Source organism: Lithobates pipiens, unplaced genomic scaffold (assembly GCF_037356315.1).
Source record: "Lithobates pipiens isolate NorthernLeopardFrog02 unplaced genomic scaffold, aLitPip1_a1.2 Scaffold_18, whole genome shotgun sequence".
Classification (NCBI taxonomy): domain Eukaryota; kingdom Metazoa; phylum Chordata; class Amphibia; order Anura; family Ranidae; genus Lithobates; species Lithobates pipiens.
The window spans coordinates 478,422,435-478,445,430 of record NW_027507758.1 but is presented as its reverse complement, the minus strand read 5'-3'; the positions used below and the strand labels follow the sequence as shown (position 1 = coordinate 478,445,430).

Here is a 22,996-nt window from a genome sequence, read left to right as displayed (position 1 = left end):
GGTGTCTACTTTCCAAAATGGGGTCATTTTGGGAGGTTTTGTGCTATTTTGGCATTTTATGGCCTTCGAAACTGTGATAGGTAGTGAGGAGTTAAATCAAACAATTTGCACCCTTAGAAATCCTGAAGGTGGTAATTGGTTTTCGGGGTGCCGTGCGCAACTAGACTCCCAAAAAGTCCCACACATGTGGTATCCCCATACTCGGGAGAAGTAGTGGAATATATTTTGGGGTGCAATTCCACATATAACCATGGCATGTGTGAGCAATATATCATTTAGTGACAACTTTTTGTAAAAAAAAAATATTTTTTTATTTTTTGTCATTATTCAATCCCTTGGGACAAAAAAAAATATTCAATGGTCTCAACATGGCCCTCAGCAAATAGCTCGGGGTGTTTACTTTCCAAAATGGGGTCATTTGGGGGGGGGGGGGGGGTTTGTGCCATCTTGGCATTTTATGGCCTTCAAACCTGTGATAGGTAGTGAGGAGTAAAATAAAAAAATTTATGCCCTTAGAAATCCTGAAGGCGGTGCTTGGATTTCGGGGTCCCGTACGCGGCTAGGCTCCCAAAAAGTCCCACACATGTGGTATCCCTGTACTCAGGAGAAGCAACAGAATGTATTTTGGAGTGTCATTTCACATATGCCCATGGCATGTGTGAGCAATATATCATTTAGTGACAACTTTTTGTAAATTATTTTTTTTTTTTGTCATTATTCAATCCCTTAGGACAAAAAAAATAAATATTCAATGGGCTCAAAATACCCATCAGCAATTTCCTTGGGGTGTCTACTTTCCAAAATGGGGTCATTTGGGGGGGGGGGGTTTGTAGTGCCCTGCCATTTTAGCACCTCAAGAAATGAGATAGGCAGTCATAAATTAAAAGCTGTGTAAATTCCAGAAAATGTACTCTAGTTTGTAGACGCTATAACTTTTGCGCAAACCAAAAAATATACGCTTATTGACATTTTTTTTTACTAAAGACATGTGGCTGAATAAATTTTGCCCTCAATGTATGACTAAAATTTAGTTTATTCGATATTTCTTATAACAAAAAGAAGAAAATATCTTTTTATTTCAAAATTTTCGCTCTTTTTCCATTTATATCGCAAAAAATAAAAAAATCGCAGAGGCAATCAAATACCATCAAAAGAAAGCTCTATTTGTGGGAAGAAAAGGACGCAAATTTCGCTTGGGTGCAATATTGCATGACCGCGCAATTACCAGTTAAAGCAGCGCAGTGAGAAATTGGAAAAAGACCTCTGGTCCTTAAGGTGTTTATTGGTCCGGGGCTGAAGTGGTTAATATGCTCTTAAAGCAAACCCATCTCTCCTTCGTGTTCTTTGTTTATAAGATTTTATCCTTATTTATATCTTCTAGCAAGGTTCATATTTTAGGGGTTAGCTCTTTTTAAATTCAGTGTCTGTGTTCCCCTTGTGTTTTCCATTTGTGTGATTTATACTGAAGCCAATTGACCTCTGATCTGCGTTTCCTAAATTGCTCTGTGTTTCCACATCCGTGATCAGGTCTGTATTGTTGGTAATCAGTAAATCGAGTAACGCCTCGTTTCTAGTTGGTGCGTCTGACCCATGAAATTGTGAAGTGGAAGGAAAATAGGATTTTTTTTACTCGTAAAATCCTTTTCTCTGAAGTTCACCGACTGATACAGCTCCATTAATCTTGACCATAGGGTTGTTACGCCACCTTCAGGAGAGGACTAGGCAGAACACGTTATACATGTGAAAAAACAGAACTTTACAGTTCCGCCCAGGTGGCGGTCCCTCCAGTAACATCCCGTCAGCTTGCCTCCTGCAGCTCAGTATGTCAACAAGCAGTATAAAGTAAACCAATAGGAGGGGAGGGTGGTTTGTCAGTCAGTGAACTTCAGAGAAAAGGATTTTACAGTGAGTACAAAAAAACTATTTTTTCTTTCGTTCACTGACTGACACAGCTCCATTAATCTTGACCATAGGGACGTCCCCAAGCAGTGTCATAATGAAGGGTGGGAACAGCATAAAAAAACAACAACACTTCACCCACGACCAGATGTGCTTCCTAACAAGGGAGCCACCACCTTATCTAGCCGCATCAGAACTTGCGGTCAACAATGCAACGGTGCATTATACTCAAAAGTAAATGTATTTTATTTAAACAGAAAAAAAGAGTGCAGAATTGCAACATTGCACGGCCGCCTGAAAAACTTTGCGGCCAAAGCAGGCATCAGACGATGTGCTTACATCCACTTTGTAGAATTTGGTAAAAGTATGAATGGACGACCAAGTCGCCGCCTCACACACTTGAGCGACTGACACTTGATGTCGGAAGCCCAAGAGGTTCCAATTGCCCTGCCGGAAAGGGCCGTGAAAGGAAAGAGGGGCACCTGCCCCTTCAGGGCGTAGGCCTGTACCCCAATCTGTCTGATCCACCTAGAAATGGTGGCCGACAAGTCCGACATACCTTTCTTCAGACCAGCTACTGAACCGAACAGAGAATCTGACTTCCAAAAGGGAGCAGTGGCAGACAAATACACCCTTAGAGCCCTGACCATGTCCAGGGAATAAAGGGCCACCTCTTTAGGATGTGTCGGTTTAGGACACACAGATGGTAACACAAGGTCTTCATTGATGTGAAACGCTGAAACCACCTTCAGCAGAAAAGAAGGTTGCGGACGCAACGCCATCTTATCCTCATGGATAACCAGGTAGGGTGACTTGCAAGACAAGGCCACCAGTTCCGAAACTCTCCTGGCCGAAGTAATGCCCACTAGGACGACCACTTTCTGAGAAAGTGTCAAAGAAATGTTCCTGATGTTCTCCAACGGCGGTTTCTGAAGCGCCAATAGCGTCAGGTTCAGATCCCACGGGGGTAAAGGTGAACGCACCGGAGGGACTACATGCCGGACCCCTTGAATAAAAGTGCTCACTAGAGAGTGAGACTCCCGGGATCGTTGGAAAAAAAAAAAACAGCCAAGGCTGATATTTGTCCCTCAATGGTGCTTAAGACCAATTTCTGGTCTACTCCTCACTGTAGGAACAGCAGGATCCTGGAAACGGAATAGGTGCGCGGACGTCACCCCAACTCCTCACACATGGAGATGTAGGCCTTCCAGGTACGATGGTATATTTTCCAAGAAGATTTCCGTGCCCTCAACATAGTTGAAATCACAGAGTCCGACAGGCCCCGGTTCCTTAGCACCTGGCTCTCAACAACCATGCTGCTAAAACCAGCGATGGTAAAGCAGGATGGAGAATCTGACCTTGACACAGAAGGTCCTCTCGCAGCGGTAGTAGCCAGGGAGCATCCGCAACCAGGTGTACTAGGTCAGCGTGCCAGGGATGTCGAGGCCAATTGGGACAATCAGTATTACTGGAATCCCCTCAGCCTCCACTCTGCGGAGCAGACATGGTAGTAGCTTTAGCGGAGGAAAGGCGTAGATCAGACTGTACTGATCCCATGGAGCCATCAGCGCGATTGACGTGTCTGCCCAAGGATCTCTTGTCCTGTATATGAATCTCAGCACCTTCCGATTAAGACAGGAGGCCAGAAGATCCACGTATGGTGTGCCCCACCTGAACACCTCCGGATGAAACGTCCATTCTCCTGGGTCCAGCATCTGGCGACTTAGGCAGTTCGCCTGCCAGTTTTATACTCCAGGATGTAAATGGCCAACATGGCAGGCACATGTCGCTCTGTCCACTGAAGGATGTGAGGGGCCTGCCGTGCTGCTGCCGAGCTTCTTGTTCCTCCTTGATGGTTGACATATGCCACCGCCATGGCGTTGTGTGACTGGATCCTGATCGGACGCCCTCGTAGTCTCATCTACCATCTGGAGAGGCATAGCCTGATCGTTCAGAGTTTGAGCACATTGATTGGCAACTTGCATTTCTCCCCCGACCAGAGGCCCTGGGTGGACTGTACCCTCAGCACTCCACCCCTGCCGGTCAGGCTGGCGTCTGTTGTGATCACAGTCCAATGTAGAAGTAGGAACAACTTCCCGGACCGAAGTGCCGGGGACCTCAGCCACCAGAGCAGGGAGTCCCTGACTGACTCGCTCACCCGAATCTGCCAATCTAGGGATAACGGAGATTTGCCCATTTTGTCAATATCTCCTTCTGCAAGACCCTGGTGTGCAAATGTGCGTATGGTACTGCCTCGAAGGAGGCCACCATGAGGCCCAGAACTTGCATGCAGAAGCGCAGTGACGACCCCTGAGGTTCATCAATAGTTTTACCGCAGCTCAAAGTCTACAGCTTGTCTGAAGGGAGAAAAACTCTTGCTTCCATGGAGTCCAACAGTAAGCCTAGGTACTCCAAGCGCTGAGTCGGTATGAGCACTGACTTTTTATAGGTTCAACAGCCACCCTAATTCCTGCAGGGTTTACATGATCACCACAGCCTCCTTCAATTCTATGGCAGAGGCTGCTCTCAGAAGGAGATCGTCCAGGTAACTTACGATTAACTTATGATTGCGATCCCGCGTTGTCGCAACAACGCCAAAATTGGAGCCAATACCTTGGTAAAGACTCGGGGTGCTGAAGCCAAGCCAAAAGGGAGAGTCACAAACTGGTAGTGGGCTTCTCCAACTGCAAATCGCAGAACCCTCTGATGCCTAAGGCATATGGATATGTGCAGGCAGGCATCTTGGATGTCCAAAGACGCCAGGGAGTCCCCTTGCTGGAGTGCAGCGACTACTGAGCGAACCGATTCTTTTCGGAACCTCTCTACTTTAACAAAGCAATTGAGGCTTTTAGGTCCAAGATTGGACGTACCCCTTCCTTTTTTGGGGATTAAAACAGATTGTAGTAGAATCCCTGGAACCTTTCTGAGCTCGGAACAGGCACCATCACCCTGTGGCTTAGCAGGTCCCATGCTGCCCCCAATAGGGCCTCCCAGCGAGCAGGGAGTAAGGGTATACTGGAGGGGAAGAATCTGTTTGGTGGCCAAGAGACCAACTTGTAGCCAGAGGAAATCAGTTTGCAGACCCATTGGTCGGATAGGCGAGAGGCCCACCAGGCTGCAAACTCCCGAAGGTGATCCCCCACCCGTATGACGGGCGGGGGCAAACCTTCATGCGGTAGCACTTTTGCTCGCAGGCTTGTGGTTCCAGGGACACTTTTGTCCATCAGAGGTCGTCCTGTCAGACTGGAAGTGTTTAGCCGAAGTCCCAGATGGACAAAAAAGCCTCTTTTGAACAGAAAATGAGGGCCCTTGCCTATGTCGTGGCTCCTTAGTCTTCCTGGCCTGTGGGAGCAAGGTACTCTTCCCATCTATGACATTCTTAAAAATGCCATCCAACGAGGCTTCAAAGAGTCGCTCACCAAGGAAGGGTAGATCCGTCAAGGCTTTCTTAGATTCCTGGTCCGCAGACCAGCATTTTAGCCAAATCAGGTGCCTCAGCACCACTGTCGACATCGAAGCCCTGGACAGCAGAGGAAGCGTATCCAGAGCCGCGTCACAAACGTTCTTAAGGCGGAGCACTAACTGGTCTGCTAGTTCCACGCAGATGGGACTAGCCTGCTGCTCCTCCAATTTGCGGTGCAAAGTTTTGCCCATTCAGTATCTGTGACACAAGTGCTGTGGCCAACACTGGTCATATTGCTGACCCCACAACCGCAAACAAGAAACGGGCCACTGTCTCGGTCTTCCTGCCTGTGGGGTCCTTAAACACAGTAGTCCCCTCTACCGGGATCGTGGTTACTTTATTTAACCTGCATACTGGGGGGTCCATGACTGAGGGGAGCCTTCTTAAATAATGGTTGGCTCCTCCGAAGGGGTAATGCACCACCATGCTTTTTGGGACCAAAAAGGTCTGTTGCGGTCACCCTCATTCCTTGTATATGAACTTATCTAAATAAGTCAGATACGGAAACACCTTAGGTGCACGGGCTGGCTTATGGGACCCAAAAGGGACGCTACTTCAGCAGGACCTGCTGTATCCTGAATCTTCAGGGTATCACGCACAGCTGTGCTAAGTGCTCCAACTAGCACTTTTCTTGCACGGACCCGGACAGGAACTCCTCCTCACTGTCCGATCGGTCCTGGTCAGCATCATCTGAAGCAACAGAGCAGGGGCCGCCAGTCTCAGGGGGGCCGCCAGTCTGCGTCAGAGCTCTCCCACCGTCTCCACCCTGGCAACAAACGTTTTAAGGACCATCAACAAAGCGTCCAAAAGGCACTGCTTGCAGATGAGCTGGTTGCAATTGCAGGGAGTTCGGGGGAAGAAACATCAGTTTCTGAAGCCATGCTGACCCACCCTGTCTGCCCCCCTTGGGGACTTAGGACAGGTGCACAGTCCCACCCTCCTAGTTGCTGCAGACTGAAGTGCAACCACCGCAGGACTAACCACCCTGACCGAGTTCTATGCCGTTCAGCTACAAGTGCCTGCGTCCTGTGTCAGCTCCCGGGTGTCCCGAGTGAGATACTGCGCTGTTCTGAGCAGCAGGGACCAGTGCTGAGCTTTCCACTGAAGCGCACCAAAAATGGCAGACAAACAACTGTACACAGAGAAAGGAGAGTGAAAATGGTGGCAGAACAGAGCTATGGCGACCAGCACATGCAGACCTCCAGACACCCAGCGGGGAGACCACAGACACCCAGCGCAGCCCCCAATCTAAGGTGAGAGCCCCCCAGGGGACCCCTGTCTACAGGCACACACACCGCTCAGCAGAACACCATGCAGCATCTCCCGGGGGGGGGGGGGGGGTGGGGACAGGGAGAGAAGAGAGGGAATCCTGAATTAACCTCCCAGGGAATGTCCAGCTGCTCAACCCCGCCGAGGCAGGGAGAGTTGTACTTACCATCCGGACAAGCTGGGGACATCCCACCACAGACCCACGCTCCGATCAGTACGGGGTGGCTGCTGGCCACGGCACACTGAGAAAGACATCAGTAGCCCGGTCATATGTGTGCCCCGGAGCGGTGCGTTCACCGGCCGCCCCTGGAGCCTAAGGGGCATGTCGTGGCTGACCCAGCGCGTACCTATGGTCTGCTCACGCTCGATGGCCAGGCTGGGGAGACTACAAGGATAAGGGTATCCAGCCTGTCACCCAGCCAGCTGTTGATAGTAGGTCACAGGATCCAAAAATCTTGCGCAAAAGGCAAACTTCTGCAAGAAAATCCCAGCACCGATGGTCCCGCAGGGTAACTAGGTCCTTCTCCTTCACTAGGCAGAAAAAAACTGAGCTGCAGGAGGCAGGATGAAGGCATGTTACTGGAGGGACCGCCCCCTGGGCGGAACTGTAAAGTTCTGTTTTTTCACATGTATAACATGTTCTGCCTAGTCCTCTCCTGAAGGTGGCGTAACAACCCTATGGTCAAGATTAATGGAGCTGTGTCAGTCAGTGAACGAAAGAGAAAAATGGTTTTCAACAAATATGTGAAACGTCTGACGTGCATTTGTATTCAGTCCCTCTTTACTCTGATACCCCTAGCTAAAATCTAGTGGAACCAATTGGCTTCAGAAGTCACCTAAGTTGTAAACAGAGTCCACCTGTGTGTAATTTAATCTCAGTATAAACACATCTGTTCTGTGAAGCCCTCAAAGGTTTGTTAGATAACTTTAGTGAACAAACAGCCTCATGAAGGCCAAGAAGGCCAGACAGGTCAGGAATAAAGTTGTGCAGAAGTTTAAAGCGGTAGTAAACCCGCACATTTATTTTTATTTTTTTAAACCTGCAAAGCAAAAGGCATAATGAGCTAGTATGCACCGCATACTAGCTCATTATGAAATACTTACCTTAGAACGAGGCCCCGACATCTGGCTCGATCCACGCCGAGGGAGCTGACATGCTCCCTCAGCGTTTCTTCCGGGTATCGCGGCTCCGGCGCTGTGAGTGGCCAGAGCCGCGATATCGTCACTCCCGCGCATGCGCGCGGGAGATTTCATTCCGGCCGGCCGGCCACTGCCGGATTTTCAGGCCGACAATCCCCTTGTGCGCATGCGCCGCTGCAGTCAGCGGCGCATACCGAGGGGAATATCTCCTAAACCATACAGGTTTAGGAGATATTTTTTTTACCTACAGATAAGCCTTATTATAGGCTTTCCTGTAGGTAAAAGTAAAAAAAAAATCGAGTATACAACCACTTTAAAGCAGGGTTATGTTATAAAAAATATATATATAAAAAAAAAAATGCACATGACAGGGCACATTACATGGGGCAGAGCACATGACAGGGCACATTACATGGGGCAGAGCACATGACAGGGCACATTACATGGGGCAGGACACATTACATGTGGCTGGGCACATGACGGGGCACATTACATGGGGCAGGGCACATTACATGGGGCATTACATGGGGCAGGGCACATTACATGGGGCGAGGGACATGACAGGGCACATTACATGGGGCAGATTGTTGGGCATATTGTGGGGTGGGGGACACAGCTGGGCACAGTACCGGCTTCTTCTTCTTCTGGCTTCAGAGCACATTTTAAACTTCTCCTCCAGTGGCTCGCTGTTCCCCCTTGGCCCCTCCTCCTCCTCCTATCCTGTCCAGTGTCCACCTCAGATGATGTCACATATTCAGGAAGGAGAAGAGGGGTCTGCAGGGAACAGTGCGCTCCAGCCAATAGGATGCCAGCCGCTTCCCTGCCCATCTCTGCCTGTGTGATCTTCCTGTCAGTTGCCTGACAGTCAGATCGCCGCGGAACCTCTGGGGACCTCTCGCGGAACCCCGGTTGAGAACCACTGTACTAAGACATGGCTGGCCACATTAAAAGATAGGCAGGGCAAGGAGAGCATTAATCAGAGAAGCAGCCAAGAGTCCCATGGAGGACCTGCAGAGATTCACAGCTCAGGTGGGAGAATCTGTTCACAGGACAACTATTAGTCCTGCACTCCACAAATCTGGCCTTTATGCAAGAGTAGCAAGAAGAAAGCCATTGTTGAAAGAAAGCCATAAGAAGTCCCACTTGCAGAAGCCATGTGGGAGACACAGCAAACTTGTGGAAGAAGGTGCTCTGGTCAGATGAGACAAAATTTGAACTTTTTGGCCTAAAAAGCAAAAACGTTATAAGTGGCAGAAAACTAACACTCCACATCAACCTAAACACACCATCCCCACCATGAAACATGGTGGTGGCAGCATCAAGTTGTAGGGATGCTTTTCTTCAGCAGCTGGTCAGAGTTGATGGAAAGAAGGATGGAGCCAAATACAGGGCAATCTTAGAAGAAAACCTGTTAGAGTCTGCAAAAGACTGGGGCAGAGGTTGACCTTCCAGCGGGACAACAACCCTAACTATACAGCCAGAGCTACAATGGAATGCCTTAGATCAAAGCATATTCATGTGTTAGAAGTTAAGTCCAAGTCCAGACTTAAAGCGGAGCTCCACCCGATTTATAAAAAATAGTTCCTTAATATTAGCTTTCTCTGTTATATATAATGCAGACATTTAAGTTTAATGTACCTTTTTATCCTTGAGTTACTGGCCATTTCTGGGTTTGGGGGATTGCAGATATGGGCGGGGTTGCTGCGGCTAGGTCGACACATCCTTTGTGCCGCACTGTCTCCTCTGATCTTTTTCTCTTGTTCCCAGGAGTCTGTGCGGTGGCCTGGCGCGAATTATCGCGTGATTTAGAACCCTGAAGAACATTACTGCGCATGCGCGAGATCTACGATAGAACGGGTGTTGCATTCTGGGAGATGCACGTCACAGAATACAGGAAGAGAATGCCTGTGGGCTTCACATGCCCACAGGCAAGATAAAAACTATTAATATCATTTTTATAAAGCGTTCTTTGCTTGACAAAAAGCAATGGGAAAACTTCAAAAAACGGGACATGTAAGTAACAAATGTTAACACTAATTTGTTTTTAAATGTCACAAAAGAAAAAAAAAAAAAAAAAAAAAAAAAAAAGTCGGAGCCAGTGGAGCCCCGCTTTAAATCCACTTGAAAATCTGTGGCAAGACTAAAAAATTGCTGTTCATAGACGCTCTCCATCCAATCTGACAGAGCTTGAGCTATTTTGCAAAGAATGTTACTCCTTAGATGTGGAAAGCTGGTAGAGACATACCCAAAAAGACTTGCAGCTGTAATTACAGTATTGACTTAGGGGGGCTGAATACAAAATGCACAACACACTATTCACAGATTTGTAAAGAAAATAAAGAACATTTCTTTGTACAGAAAATTTGAAAACCATTTACAATTTTCCTTCCACTTCACAATTATGTGCCACTTTGTGTTGGTCCGTCACAAAAAATCCCAATAAAATACATTTACGTTTTTGGTTGTAACATGACAAAAGGTGGAAAGTTTCAAGGGGTATGAATACTTTTCAAAGGCACTGTAAACTTATTTGGTTCAGATGGTGTCAATCGTGTGTGGCGGCAACCAGGTGAAGAGTACAATGTGTGTCTTTCCTACAGTCAAGCATGGTGGTGGGAGTGTCATGGTCTGGTGCTGCATGAGTGCTGCCACTGAAGCTACAGTTCATTAAGGGAACCATGAATGCCAACATGTACTGTGACATACTTAAGCAGAGCATGATCGCCTCCCTTCGGAGATTGGGCCGCAGGGCAGTATGCCAACATGATAACCCCAAACACACCTTCAAGATGACCACTGCCTTGCTAAAGAAGCTGAGGGTAAAGGCGATGGACTGGCCAAGCATGTCTCCAGACCTAAACCCTATTGAGCATCTGTGAGGCATCCTCAAATGGAAGGTGGAGGAGTGCAAGGTTTCCAACATCCACCAGCTTCGTGATGTCATCATGGAGGAGTGGAAGAGGACTCCAGTGGTAACCTGTGAAGCTCTGGTGAGCTCCATGCCCATGAGGGTTAAGGCAATGATGGAAAATAATGCAGGTCACACAAAATATTGACACTTTGGGCCCAATTTGGACATTTTCACTTGGGGTGCACTCTTTGTTGCCAGCGGTTTAGACATTAATGGCTGTGTGTTGAGTTATTTTGGGGCAGCAAACTTACACTGTCATACAAGCTGTACACTCACTACTTTACATTGTTGCAAAGTGTAATTTCTTTAGTGTTGTCCCGTGAAATGATACAATATTTACAAAATGGGAGGGGTATACTCACTTTTGATACTGTACTGAGATACTGTATATTTAAAGGTGAATGTGCTTGTTGGTCCTGCATGCATGCAAATAGCAATTATCCCACACATGTGAGGTATCACCGCGAATATCAGATCATGAGCAGTAATTGTAGCACTAGACCTCCCGTATAAATCTAAAGTGATAACCTGTAAAGGCTTTTAAAAGTGAAGCCTATGGATAGAAAAATTGACGTTGTTTTTCGTCGTTGCACAGGCGTGCATAATTTTAAAGCGTGACATGTTTGGGATCTATTTACTCGGCGTAACTTCATCTTTAATATTTAACAAAAAATGGGTTATGTGTTGTGTTTTTTTGCATTAAAGAGGAAGTAAACCCTAATGGGTTTACTTCCTCTTTCATTGCCTGCAAAGGCAAAGCATAATGGACTACAATGCATCGCATAGTAGCCCATTATGTGTCACTTACCTGACACAGGAGCCAGCGAAGTCACCGCTGTCCCCTGTAGTCCGGCGCATCCATCTTCTCGGTGGGGTCTCGCAGCACCTCCGCTGTCTCACGGGAGCCAACACGCGCGGCACCTTCGTCATGGACGATGTAGCGCTCAGTGCGCCTGCGTGACGCTGTCTATGGTGCATGCGCCGTAGATAGCGGTGCCCGTCTTCGGGCAAATATCTCCTAAACCTACACGGTTTAGGAGATATTTCTTGGACCTACAGGTAAGCCTTAATCTAGGCTTACCTGTAGGTCAAAGTGGTTTGTAAGGGTTTACAACCACTTTAAGACTAAAAAAAAGTGTATTTTTTTTCCCCCCAAAGAATAAAAAAAATTGCATTTCAAGATCCACTGTGCAAATACTGTGCGACATAAATTTTTTTTGCAAAAACCCACCAATTTATTCTCTAGAGCCTCTGCTTTAAAAACATATATAATGTTTGGGAGTTCGAAGTAATTTTCTAGCAAAAAATACCGATTGTTACACGTAAATAAAAAGTGCCAGAAAAAGTCTGTGGTTAACCACTTGAAGACGGCACCTCCCGACCCCTTAAGGAGTTTAGGATGCTGGGAGTGGAGTTTATGATGAGCATGCAGGGTGCGTCCTCTCGGCACAACTGTATTTGCACTAATGAACGCAAATATGTGGTCGCGCAAGAAGTTAAGGCTTCATGTACACATAGCCTATTATGAATGCTGGAAAACGAAAAAAAAAATAAATTGCGTCACGATTTTACTGCAAATTTGCCGCCGGCGGTCAAAGCGTTCCAACCCTGAACACGATTCTTCTGCATTCAGGAATAATTAAGTTTCACTGCTAAAGAATGTTGTGATTCTTGGCAGACTGTCCATTTTTTTTCCTTTCTTTTGACGGCTGTCGGCTTTAGCAGAGCAGAGAGAGTTCTCTACATAGAAAGAATCGGGAAATATTTTTTGTCAAGATTGCAACGGGGGGGGAATCGCGATAACTATTCTGAACGACTAATCGTGCAGCTCTAAGCAGCAGTGCAGATTCTGTCATCCACGCTAAACAGTGTGGATGAAAGAATCTTTGCAAGTACGGATAGCTTAAGCCTATGAGAGCTGATATCTCCATAGCTGTTAGGAAGAGAGGCAGAGTGTTTACAAATGTAGTGTTTGCCCCAACTGTTTTTTTTTTTTTGTTTTGTTCTACAAATCATCATATGCAATACCATAACACAACTATGGAAAAACAAGTACAAATATGCAAGGCACACCAAAACTGCTTTAAAATGGATGCAAACCCTCACATATACCCAGTGACGTGAATATCCTCAGATAATACAGAGATGAAACAAATCTCCCTACATAAGTTTTACATGTATATCTGCTGTCTTCAGCTTTATATAGCCTTTAGAAAGTGCACATTGTGTTACAGATTTTCTCTTCCTGTTGAGCATTGGAAGTAGATTAAATGGCATACAGCTGATTGGAGGAAAGTCACACACCTCCAACTCCACATTGGCAAGGGAAGGAATGTTGAAAGCTCTGCTGTCAGAAGGTAAGCTGCCTGCTAATACATTTATAACATCCTCCCACCACAAATTTCAGGATGCTTTTATCTCCTGTGTCAGAGAACTGGCCAGAAGTTATCAGGCTGATAACAGAGCTACAGAGCAGTAGAAAGCCATGGGACTTAGTGCTTTGAAGAGAGATAAGAAAACACTACAGATAGATGTACCTGGCTCAAATTTCATGAACCAGGTTTACATCCACTTTAAGGAAAACATTGCAATAGCCACCTCTAAATACTCTTATGTGCTCACTAAAAATACACTAATTTTCCTTTGGCTGTCTCACTGTATATCTAACCCATGTCCAAGGAGGCTCTTGGTAGCAACTTTCTGTGCTATCTGCACATATGTATAAGCCATTCTTTTAATTACCTATATCATTACTATTCGTATTTTGCTGTTCAATAAAATGTATCTTTTTTTTTTACATACGCGTCTCTGCAGTATCGTCTAATGTGCCTTTAAAGTCCCCTTCCATTGATTGAAGGTTATTCCTTTTGCTCGGTCTATACTGGAATGTTGGCACCCTCGAAGCGCTCTACCAGTTATACTACAAATTTTCCTTCGTGTAATAAAATAATTCCAGTGATATGTAGACTGGAACACAATGGGTCTTTTTACTAAAGCTGGAGAGTGCAAAACCAGGCTCACGTCTGCATAGAAACCAATCAGTTTCCAGGTTCTACTGCCAAAGCTTAACCACTTCAGCCCCGGACCAATTAACAGCCTAAGGACCAGAGGTCTTTTTACAATTTCGCACTGCACTGCTTTAACTGGTAATTGCGCGGTCATGCAATGTTGTATCCAAACGAAATTTGCGTCCTTTTCTTCCCACAAATAGAGCTTTCTTTTGATGGTATTTGATTGCCTCTGCGATTTTTACTTTTTGCGATATAAAAGGAAAAAGACCGAAAATTTAGAGAAAAAAAAGATATTTTCTACTTTTTGTTATAAGAAAAATCAAATAAACTCAATTTTAGCCATACATTTAGGGCAAAATTTATTCAGCCACATGTCTTTAGTAAAAAAAATGTTAATAAGCGTATATTTATTGGTTTGCGCAAAAGTTATAGCGTCTACAAATTAGAGTACATTTTCTGGAATTTACACAGCTTTTAATTTATGACTGCCTATCTCATCTCTTGAGGTGCTAAAATGGCAGGGCGGTACAACCCCCCCCCCATTTTGGAAAGTAGACACCCCAAGGAAATTGCTGAGGGGCATGTTGAGCCCATTGAATATTTTTTTTTTGTCCCAAGTGATTAAATAATGAAACAAAAAAAAAAAAAAAAGTTTACAAAAAGTTGTCACTAAATGATATATTGCTCACACATGCCATAGTGATATGTGGAATTGCACCCCAAAATATATTCTGCTACTTCTCCTGAGTACGGGGATACCACATATGTGGGACTTTTTGGGAGTCTAACCGCGTACGGCACCCCGAAAACCAATCACTGCCTTCAGGATTTCTAAGGGTGCAAATTTTTGATTTCACTCCTCACTACCTATCACAGTTTCGAAGGCCATAAAATGCCAAAATAGCACAAAACCCCCCCCAAATGACCCCATTTTGGAAATTAGACACCCCAAGCTATTTACTGAGAGGCATGTTGAGTCCATGAAATATTTTATATTTTGCCACAAGTTGCAGGAATATTAAAAAATATATATTTTTTTTTTTTGCACAAAGTTGTCACTAAATGATATATTGCTCACACATGCTATGGGCATAAGTGAAATTACACCCCGAAATAAATTCTGCTGCTTCTCCCGAGTACGGGGATACCACATGTGGGGGACTTTTTGGGAGTCTAGCCACATACGGGACCCAGAAAACCAAGCACTGCCTTCCGGATTTAAATATAAAACGCTACCAAAAAAACTGTTAGCGATCGCAGGGATCAGGCCTGACTCTGCGAACGCTGCAGTCATGCGTTTAGTGTTTTGTAAGTGACAGTGATCGATCAATACTGCACTTGGGTGGGCTGGGCGGAGGGGCAAAACGCAGGTGCCAGCAGGTATCTGGGCTTATCCCGCTAACAATGCGTTTTTTTGGAACCCTAAACTGCTGGGGACGCTAGTATAGATCTGATCAGATCAGATATTGATCTGTTCAGATTCTATACCACTACGGGAGGTGTATGCTTTGCGTATGGGTGTTAGCGGTACTGGCACTAACCTAGCGCTGCATGGGGCGACGCAGACCCTGACCCTAAAACCTAATTGATATCACCCGCCGGGTGATCAGGGTGTTAAACCTTTGTGTAATAAATGGTGGGTGCCCTGATGCTATAAAAAGCAAACTAACCAGTCACCCGTAACACTTATACGGTGATCACTGGTGAAAGGGTTAACTAGGGGCAATCAGGGGGTTAAACTCTTTATTAGGTAGTGAATGGGGGTCCCTGGCGCTATATAAAAACCTGACGGGGAACCTAAATAACTAACTGGCTAACCAGCGTCACCAGTGACGCTTATACGGTGATCGCTGGTGAAAGGGTTAACTAGGGGCAATTGGGGAGTTAAAACCATTATTGGGTAGTATATGGGGGTACCTAGCGCTATAAAAACCTGGCGGTGAACCTAAAAAAATAACTAGCTACCTAGCGGCACCAGTGACACTAATGCAGCGATCAGAAAAATAATCACTTAGCGACACTGGCAAAAGGGAGTGAAAGGGTTAACTAGGGGCAATCAGGATGTTAAAACCATTATTGGGTAGTATATGGGGGTACCTAGCGCTATAAAAACCTGGCGGTGAACCTAAAAAAATAACTAGCTACTTAGCGGCACCAGTGACACTAATGCAGCTATCAGAAAAATGATTGCTTGGTGACACTGGCAAAAGGTGGCGAAAGGGTTAACTAGGGGCAATCAGAGGGTTAAAACCATTATTGGGTAGTATATCGGGGTACCTAGCGCTATAAAAACCTGGCGGTGAACCTAAAAAAATAACTAGCTACCTAGCGACACCAGTGACACTAATGCAGCGATCAGAAAATCGCTTAGTGACACTGGCAAAAGGGGGTGAAAGGGTTAACTCTAGGGGCAATCAGGGGGTTAAACCTTTATTGGGGGGTGGTAGGGGGCTACCCTGGACCTAACACTAACTGCCCTGACAGTTTTCACTTTTACAAATGACACTGAATGCAGTGATCAGAAAATAAATGATCACTGCAAATCAGTGACATTGTGACTGGGGGGGGGGGGGGAGGGGGGGTTTGTGTGCCTATGTGTACCTACATGTCAGTGTAGTGTTTGGTGCACACTTACTTTCACTCTTCTCCTCGTAGTCTGGTCAAAAAGACCGCCCGAGAAGAATGACATCACTTCCTCCCTGCCTGTGTTTACTATATACAGTGGGAGGAAGCTTCTCATTCGCCAGGAGCGATCGAGAGGGGATCGCTCCTGAAGCGAAACGGACCGCCGCATCCAGCGGGAGGGGGTCTGATCGGACCCCCCACCCACTGGAAGGCGAGCACGTACATGTACATGCTTGTGCCTGTACATGCCATTGTGATGACGTACATTGGCATGCGGCGGTCCTTAAGTGGTTAATTGAACAAGCTGAACTTAGAAGCTGATTGGTTTCTATGCAGAAGTGAGCCGATTTTGCACTTTCCAGCTTTAGTAAAATAACCCCAATGGTTTATGTCCAGGGTCAGGCAGATAACAGAAAAATAAACAAAACAGGATTTAGAATGCACATTAGTACACTGCATTCTGACTGTTATATTTCTTACCTCTTTCACTTATTAGAGGGATCTTTTTCACGGTTGCAGTTAATAACTGCTTGAAGTTCTGCAGATGTTCTGTCCTGCAATTATCAACATCATCATACAACACTGTCAAAGTCATATATACCACAGAAATGAATGCAATTTTAAAAGTCTACACTGTTACATATATTCTACCAAGAAAAACAAACAAACATACACTTTTCCTGTATTTTTCAGACATTTTTTAAATTTGAAAACATAGAAATGGAAATATGAAGAAATAAAAATGTAACATCACCTGTTCACGCAAAACAAACCTTAAAGCGGACCTTCAGTCATTTTTTGAACTTTCCATCTTAAATATTCTGCTCTTGTTGTTTTAACTTTGGATAGTAAAACGTTTTTTTCCTGCCGGTAAATACCTTATACAGCCCACTTCTTGTTTCTTGCCTGGTAAAAAGCTTTGGCTTATAACATCATGCACAGCTCTCTCTCTCTCTCTCACTCTAAGTTTGCCAGGAAGGGAGGTGTGGCAAGTCAAAAGAGGGCCAATGAGAGCCGCAGGGCTGAAAGTGTGCCTGTGTGTCTGTGTAAATCCAGGAAGTGAACAGGGGGCAGCTGACTGCTCACAGTTAAAATGATTGCAGCCAGACTCAGTGGAGGGAGATTTCTGCAGCATATTTAGCAAGTACAGAATCACAGTATATATATAAAATAATATGCAAAGTGGTTGGAGGGAAGCCTCAGAATGGCAAATATGTTTCTATTACAAATTATGTGAGCAGATTGCAGTTCTTCTTTAAGGTTTGGTAAAATGGAAACTTCTTGAAAGCGGAAGTAAAAAGTGTATCTGAATACCGCAAACTAAAAACACCAATTCACTTTGAATATTCAAAGCAAATTCATCCATACCTCCATGCTTTTCTTTGTTGAGAAATCACTTGGACTAGCATTTCTAGCCATGGCCTCATTGAGTAAGACAATTCATGTAGCATTTACTTCCTGGAATTCATCTGCCCTTAGCTCAGGCATGCAGGAGGGTGTGCTTAGATGAGAAAGCCCCTTCTCCAGATGAAAGAAAAAAAAAATGCCCCTGGAATGTATGACATTATTTTGGCCTAGGCCAGAAAGATAGAAAGCAACTGAAGAAATGCAAGGAAAAAAAAAAAAAGAAGAGGGTTAAAACAGGTAAATGTAATATAGTTTCCTATCTATTTCAAGATTCAAGCTAGTAAATGTTGATTGCGAGGGTGAAGTGGAACTAAACTTTCTCATTTAACAATAACTATTATTCCCCCCCCCCCCCCCAAAAAAAATTAACTAATAGTCATTGTTAAAATAAGAAAGTTTAGTTCCACTTCACCCTCTCAATCAACATTGACTAGTTTGAATCCTTATGCTGCTAGCTTTAGGGAATAGATGGGTAAGTATATCATATTTACTTGTGATAAACTTTTATTATTATTTTTTTTTTTTTTTTACATTTCTTTAATTACGTCAGTTTCCACGCCTAGACAAATGAGGTCATACATCCTAGAAGTCTTCAGGAGGGGTTTTTCTCAACCAAGCACAACCTCCTGCCTGAGCTAAGGGCAGATGGATTCCAGGAAGTAATTTCTGCATGGATCATCTGCCCTTACTCAAGATGGCCACAGCCAGAAATGCTAGGGGGTGTTTTTCTAAGTGATTTTGCAAAACAAAATAAAAGCACAGTGGTATGGATGGATGAGTTTGCTTTGAAATTCAAAATGAATTAAATAGTGCTTTTGAAGTAGCAGCGGTACCCTGTAGTCATATTACTCTGCTCTCTGTAAGCAGTCTGAGCCCTGCTTTGTGGGGGATTACAAGAGGCTGATCTCAACACATATTTGGGTACTTCTGTCAGTAGTGTATAAAAATACATTTAAAAAAATAATAATTTAAATTTTTTTCTTCCCTTGAAATCTTAACTTCAGACAGATATAAAGGAAATGTGTAAATGTTAGCTGCCTGGCATTCTTTGAAACTGGACAATCATGTAGGCAGTAAAGTCTAAATATTTGATGTACACGTTTGTTCAAAATACGTGGCTTAGAAAACCACTGGGGACAGGTCAGCACGCTATCCAGGCAACACCACAGGACACAGGGTACCTCATATGTTCATTGCTACTCAGATTATGCTGCCACTTTCAGGTAGACACTGGCCAAAAAAAAAAAAAAACCCACCCAGGTATAACCTGTCCCAACTCAGCCAAGTCTGAGTTTTTACCTGGTTTCCTTGGGTAATGGATGAGCCTCCCTTTTTCTCTCTTCTATCCTTAGTCCCATAAAATGTTAGCCTATTCCTATCACCTTTAATGGGGGAATGGGGGGGGGGGGGGGGGCTCTATCTGGATTGTTTGCTATGGCCAGCAGGGACTAAACCTGGACCGCTTGCCCTGCAGCTTGACTGGTGAGTGCCTCTTAATTGTGGAACAAAGTGACAGTTTCCCCCGAATTACGTTGTTCCCTATACTTTGGCATATTTATGGGCAGTTTTCACTGCCTTACAGCTCTTACCCCACCAAAACATTTTTTTTTTTACTGGATCATCACTATCAGAGGCTGCCTCACTAGTCTAAAGAAATGTGCAGGAAGGAGCAGGCAACCTTCAACACTAAAGAGGATGCAGAAGTTTTACCCCTCAGAATGGTCTGGGATTTTATAGTAATGGCCATGTTCTGAAGCCTGCTGCAGGCCTGTGTCAACATCTATAGTATGTGCCTGAGCCCCCATTCACACCAATGCGACTTCAGGTGCGACATGCGATTTACAAAACATACTTGCAGTTGCACCCAATGTCTTTTAATGGCACCATCTTAATAGGTGAGATTTGAAAATAGTTCCTGCACTATTTTTGGTGATTTCATGTGCGACTGGAATTGACATCTGTGCATAAAATCACACAGATGTCCACATATCTCGGTATCCAGCTACCAGCAAAATTAGTAGACCTATATTCTAGAAATTTCCTCCCTATCCTGAAAACCATCCAGCAAGATCTCCAAAAATGGGATCTGGGCCCTTTCTCTTGGTTTGGGAGAGCAGCAATTGTAAAAATTAATATCCTTCCCAGACTCCTATATCTTTTGCAGACCTTACCGATCAAATTTCCGCTAACATATTTTTCCACATACAAGCAAATATGCAAAAACCTAATCTGGGCCTCTAAACACCCTTGATTAGGTTGGACCAGACTAGTAACTCCTAAACTGAAAGGAGGACTAGGACTTCCAGATATCTATAAGTACTATTGGACAGAATAGTTGACTGGCACCTCCACACAAAGACTAGAGACTGGATCAGACTAGAGGAATCGTTCTCCCAACTGCCAATCCATCACCTACCATGGATCAGACAGAACTCATTCCCTAGGGAAATCACTGCCCATCCCCTAATTGGTCCTACATTACAGAAACCCCGATTTCCCACCAGGGCTTACAGAGCTAGCCACACATAGTTTACATGTAGATCAATCGACTAGGGTGGAAACCTTCTTAGATAAGGGTAAGCTCTTACTTTTTCAAGCCCTTTCCTCTTGCAACCATGACCAAAACATTCCTTTCCTCAAGTTCCGGCAGATCAGACACTTCTTAGCTAGCTCCAAACCACGATTGGTGAAGATAACGCACCCCCTTCGAAGCAATCTGCTCCAAATCGGATCCCCAAAGACACCCAAGATATATACTCCCTACTGTTCGCAGGTGACAATCCCAAAGGCAATGTGACTAGTTAACAATGGGAAAGGGAACTTGCAATTGACATTTCAAAGGAGGACTGGGAGCGAACACTCCCCCACATACATAAAGGGCCCACAAACATCTCTGCACAGGAGAACGGATTCAAAATCTATTCAAGGTGGTATAGGACCCCAGATAAAATCCACAAATGCCATCCCAATATTTCTCCACTATGTTGCAGATGCAACACGACCCACGGCTCTCTGCTCCACATATGGTGGGACTGCCCACTGATACAAAACCCTACTGGAAAGAAATACCCCTTTTCAGGGCTTTTTTTCCCCTCAGAGACTAGGTGCAGGAACCCACCCTCCCCAGTCAAGCCCCCCACCCCTATTGCTGCCCCCAATACCGCCATTCCTTGGGAAAGAGAAGAAAAGTGTTCTTTACCTCCTCCCTCCCTGTCCACAGCTGACCTCCCCATCCCCACCCCCCCACACACAGTTTACCTTTCCCTCCATGCACAGGTTACCTTCTCTTCTCAGCTCAACCTCCAAACCCCCCCCCCCCCCCACAGGTTACCCTCCCCTCTCAGCTCAACCCCCCCCCCAACAGCTTACCCCTTCTCCCTCCACCCACAGGTTACCTTCTCTTCTCAGCTCCCCCTCTCCCCCCCCCCCACAGCTCACCCCCTCCTCCCTCCACCCACAGATTACCTTCTCTTGTCCACAGTTCACCCACCTCCCTCCCCCCCACAACTCACCCTCTCCGCAGTTCACCTCCCTCCCGCAGCTCACCCTCTGCCCCCTCTCCCCACAGTCGTCGTCCCCCAGCTCACCACCCCCCCATCCCTCCACCCACAGGTTACCTTCTCTTCTCTTGTTCACAGTTCACCTCCCCCCCACAGCTCACCCTCTCCCCCCTCCATCCATAGCCAGCTCACCCCCTTTGCCCCCACATTTCACAAGTCACTTTACCATGCACAGTCCCCTCCCCCCATCCACAATTCCCCTTTTAACCTCTGTCCACATGTCACCTATGCACACCCCCCATCCACAGCTTACACCCCCAGTCCACAATCTCCCCCCTCCACATTTCACTTCTGCTCCCCCATCTACAGCTCTAACCCTCTACAACCCCCATCTTCCACCTCTGCACCCAAGCCCCCTCAGCTCTCTTGACCCTGTACACATTTCCCCTGCTCACAACTCTCACTTTGCACAATCTAACACCCCCCCCCCCCCCCCCAGCTCTGACCTCTGCAGAACAACCACAACTTCAGTCTCTACTCTCGCTACACAACCAGCCCCCCTTCCTCCTCCTTTCCCTCCACAGCTATCTCTTTTTTCTCCCTTCAGCTTATTGTGCGGTCTCTTCTGTGCAGCTCCACCTGTCAGATCAGTAGATCAGTGTAGCACAGAACCCGAGGAGGAGTTTCAGAGAGCTTCACTCAGCTCCGTGCTACACTGATCTGACAGATAGCAGGTGGGGATAGATGCCTCTGAAATCCCCCATTAATGCCGATAGCCACGAGCACCAATCAGTCAGCTGTGGAGCACATTCCCTGGATACCTAGCATACAAAAGCTGGTGGAGGAAGTGAATGGTATAGAAAACTTCCTCTACTGGCTTCTGTTTAATGTGACAGACTGCAGAGAAGAGGGCTGCCTGAGGTGGCGGAACTGCGTTCCGGCAGAAAAAAAATCCCTGCCCCGTTTGATCTCTAACATAACAATCTACACTGCAAACTTCACACCAGCTCAATATTTACTTTACCATACATCCTTACCCCAATCGACCTACAAATGATATCTTACCCTACACCTTATCAATGCAGCCAAAATGTGTATACCCTTACATTGGAAGGATAGCTCCCCTCTTAGTATCGAAGAATGGCTTAAATGTGTAGGGAGGATCACTGAAATGGAAGACCCAATCAAACAGGCGAGAGAATCCCCGACAAAGTTCAGCAAAACTTCACAGAAACTGCGGAATTACGCATCTATCAAAAATGACCCAATAGCTTGATCTGGGGGCACCTACACAGCATAAGATAACAGAAACAACTGTACACACCCACTTAGTTCCCTGTACCCCACTATACCCCTACCCTTCCCTCTCCAAAACAGAAACTAAGGTCCCTTAATAAAAATGTGAGCTATACCAGACAGAATACGCATTACTCTACTCTAGTCTTCCCTGAAACCCATCCCTGATGATGGGTTTAATACACACACACACACTATCAGAGACGCAGAGCGACTCACATATACAACCCGTAGTACCGGTAAGATTACATGATAAAAGCTGGCTGTAAGCGCCCCCAACCCATTCACAGTTTGCTCCCAATAGGGGTGTTTGGGCGCCTTGCTCGGATTCTCCACAAACTCCTTATAGTCTCTCATATGTCTCACCTTATAATTCAATGGGCTTGACCCAAACAAGTCTTTCGGATTACATGCATTGATATATGTCTAACTGATGCTTACTAAAGTTATCATTATTCTGGATTTACTCAAACTC

General features: G+C 45.6%; 1 protein-coding gene across 7 annotated transcripts in view; it reads right to left on the bottom strand.

Annotated features, from left to right (window-relative positions):
- The window catches only part of YEATS2 (YEATS domain containing 2), a 141,686-nt gene that overhangs the window by 45,913 nt on the left and 72,777 nt on the right, over nt 1-22,996 (bottom strand). For all 7 annotated transcript variants that reach the window (XM_077488372.1, XM_077488376.1, XM_077488375.1 and 4 more), the window contains one exon: nt 16,799-16,872. In XM_077488372.1, the coding sequence (XP_077344498.1) occupies nt 16,799-16,872 (74 nt within the window). The remainder of the gene's footprint in view (nt 1-16,798; nt 16,873-22,996) is intronic.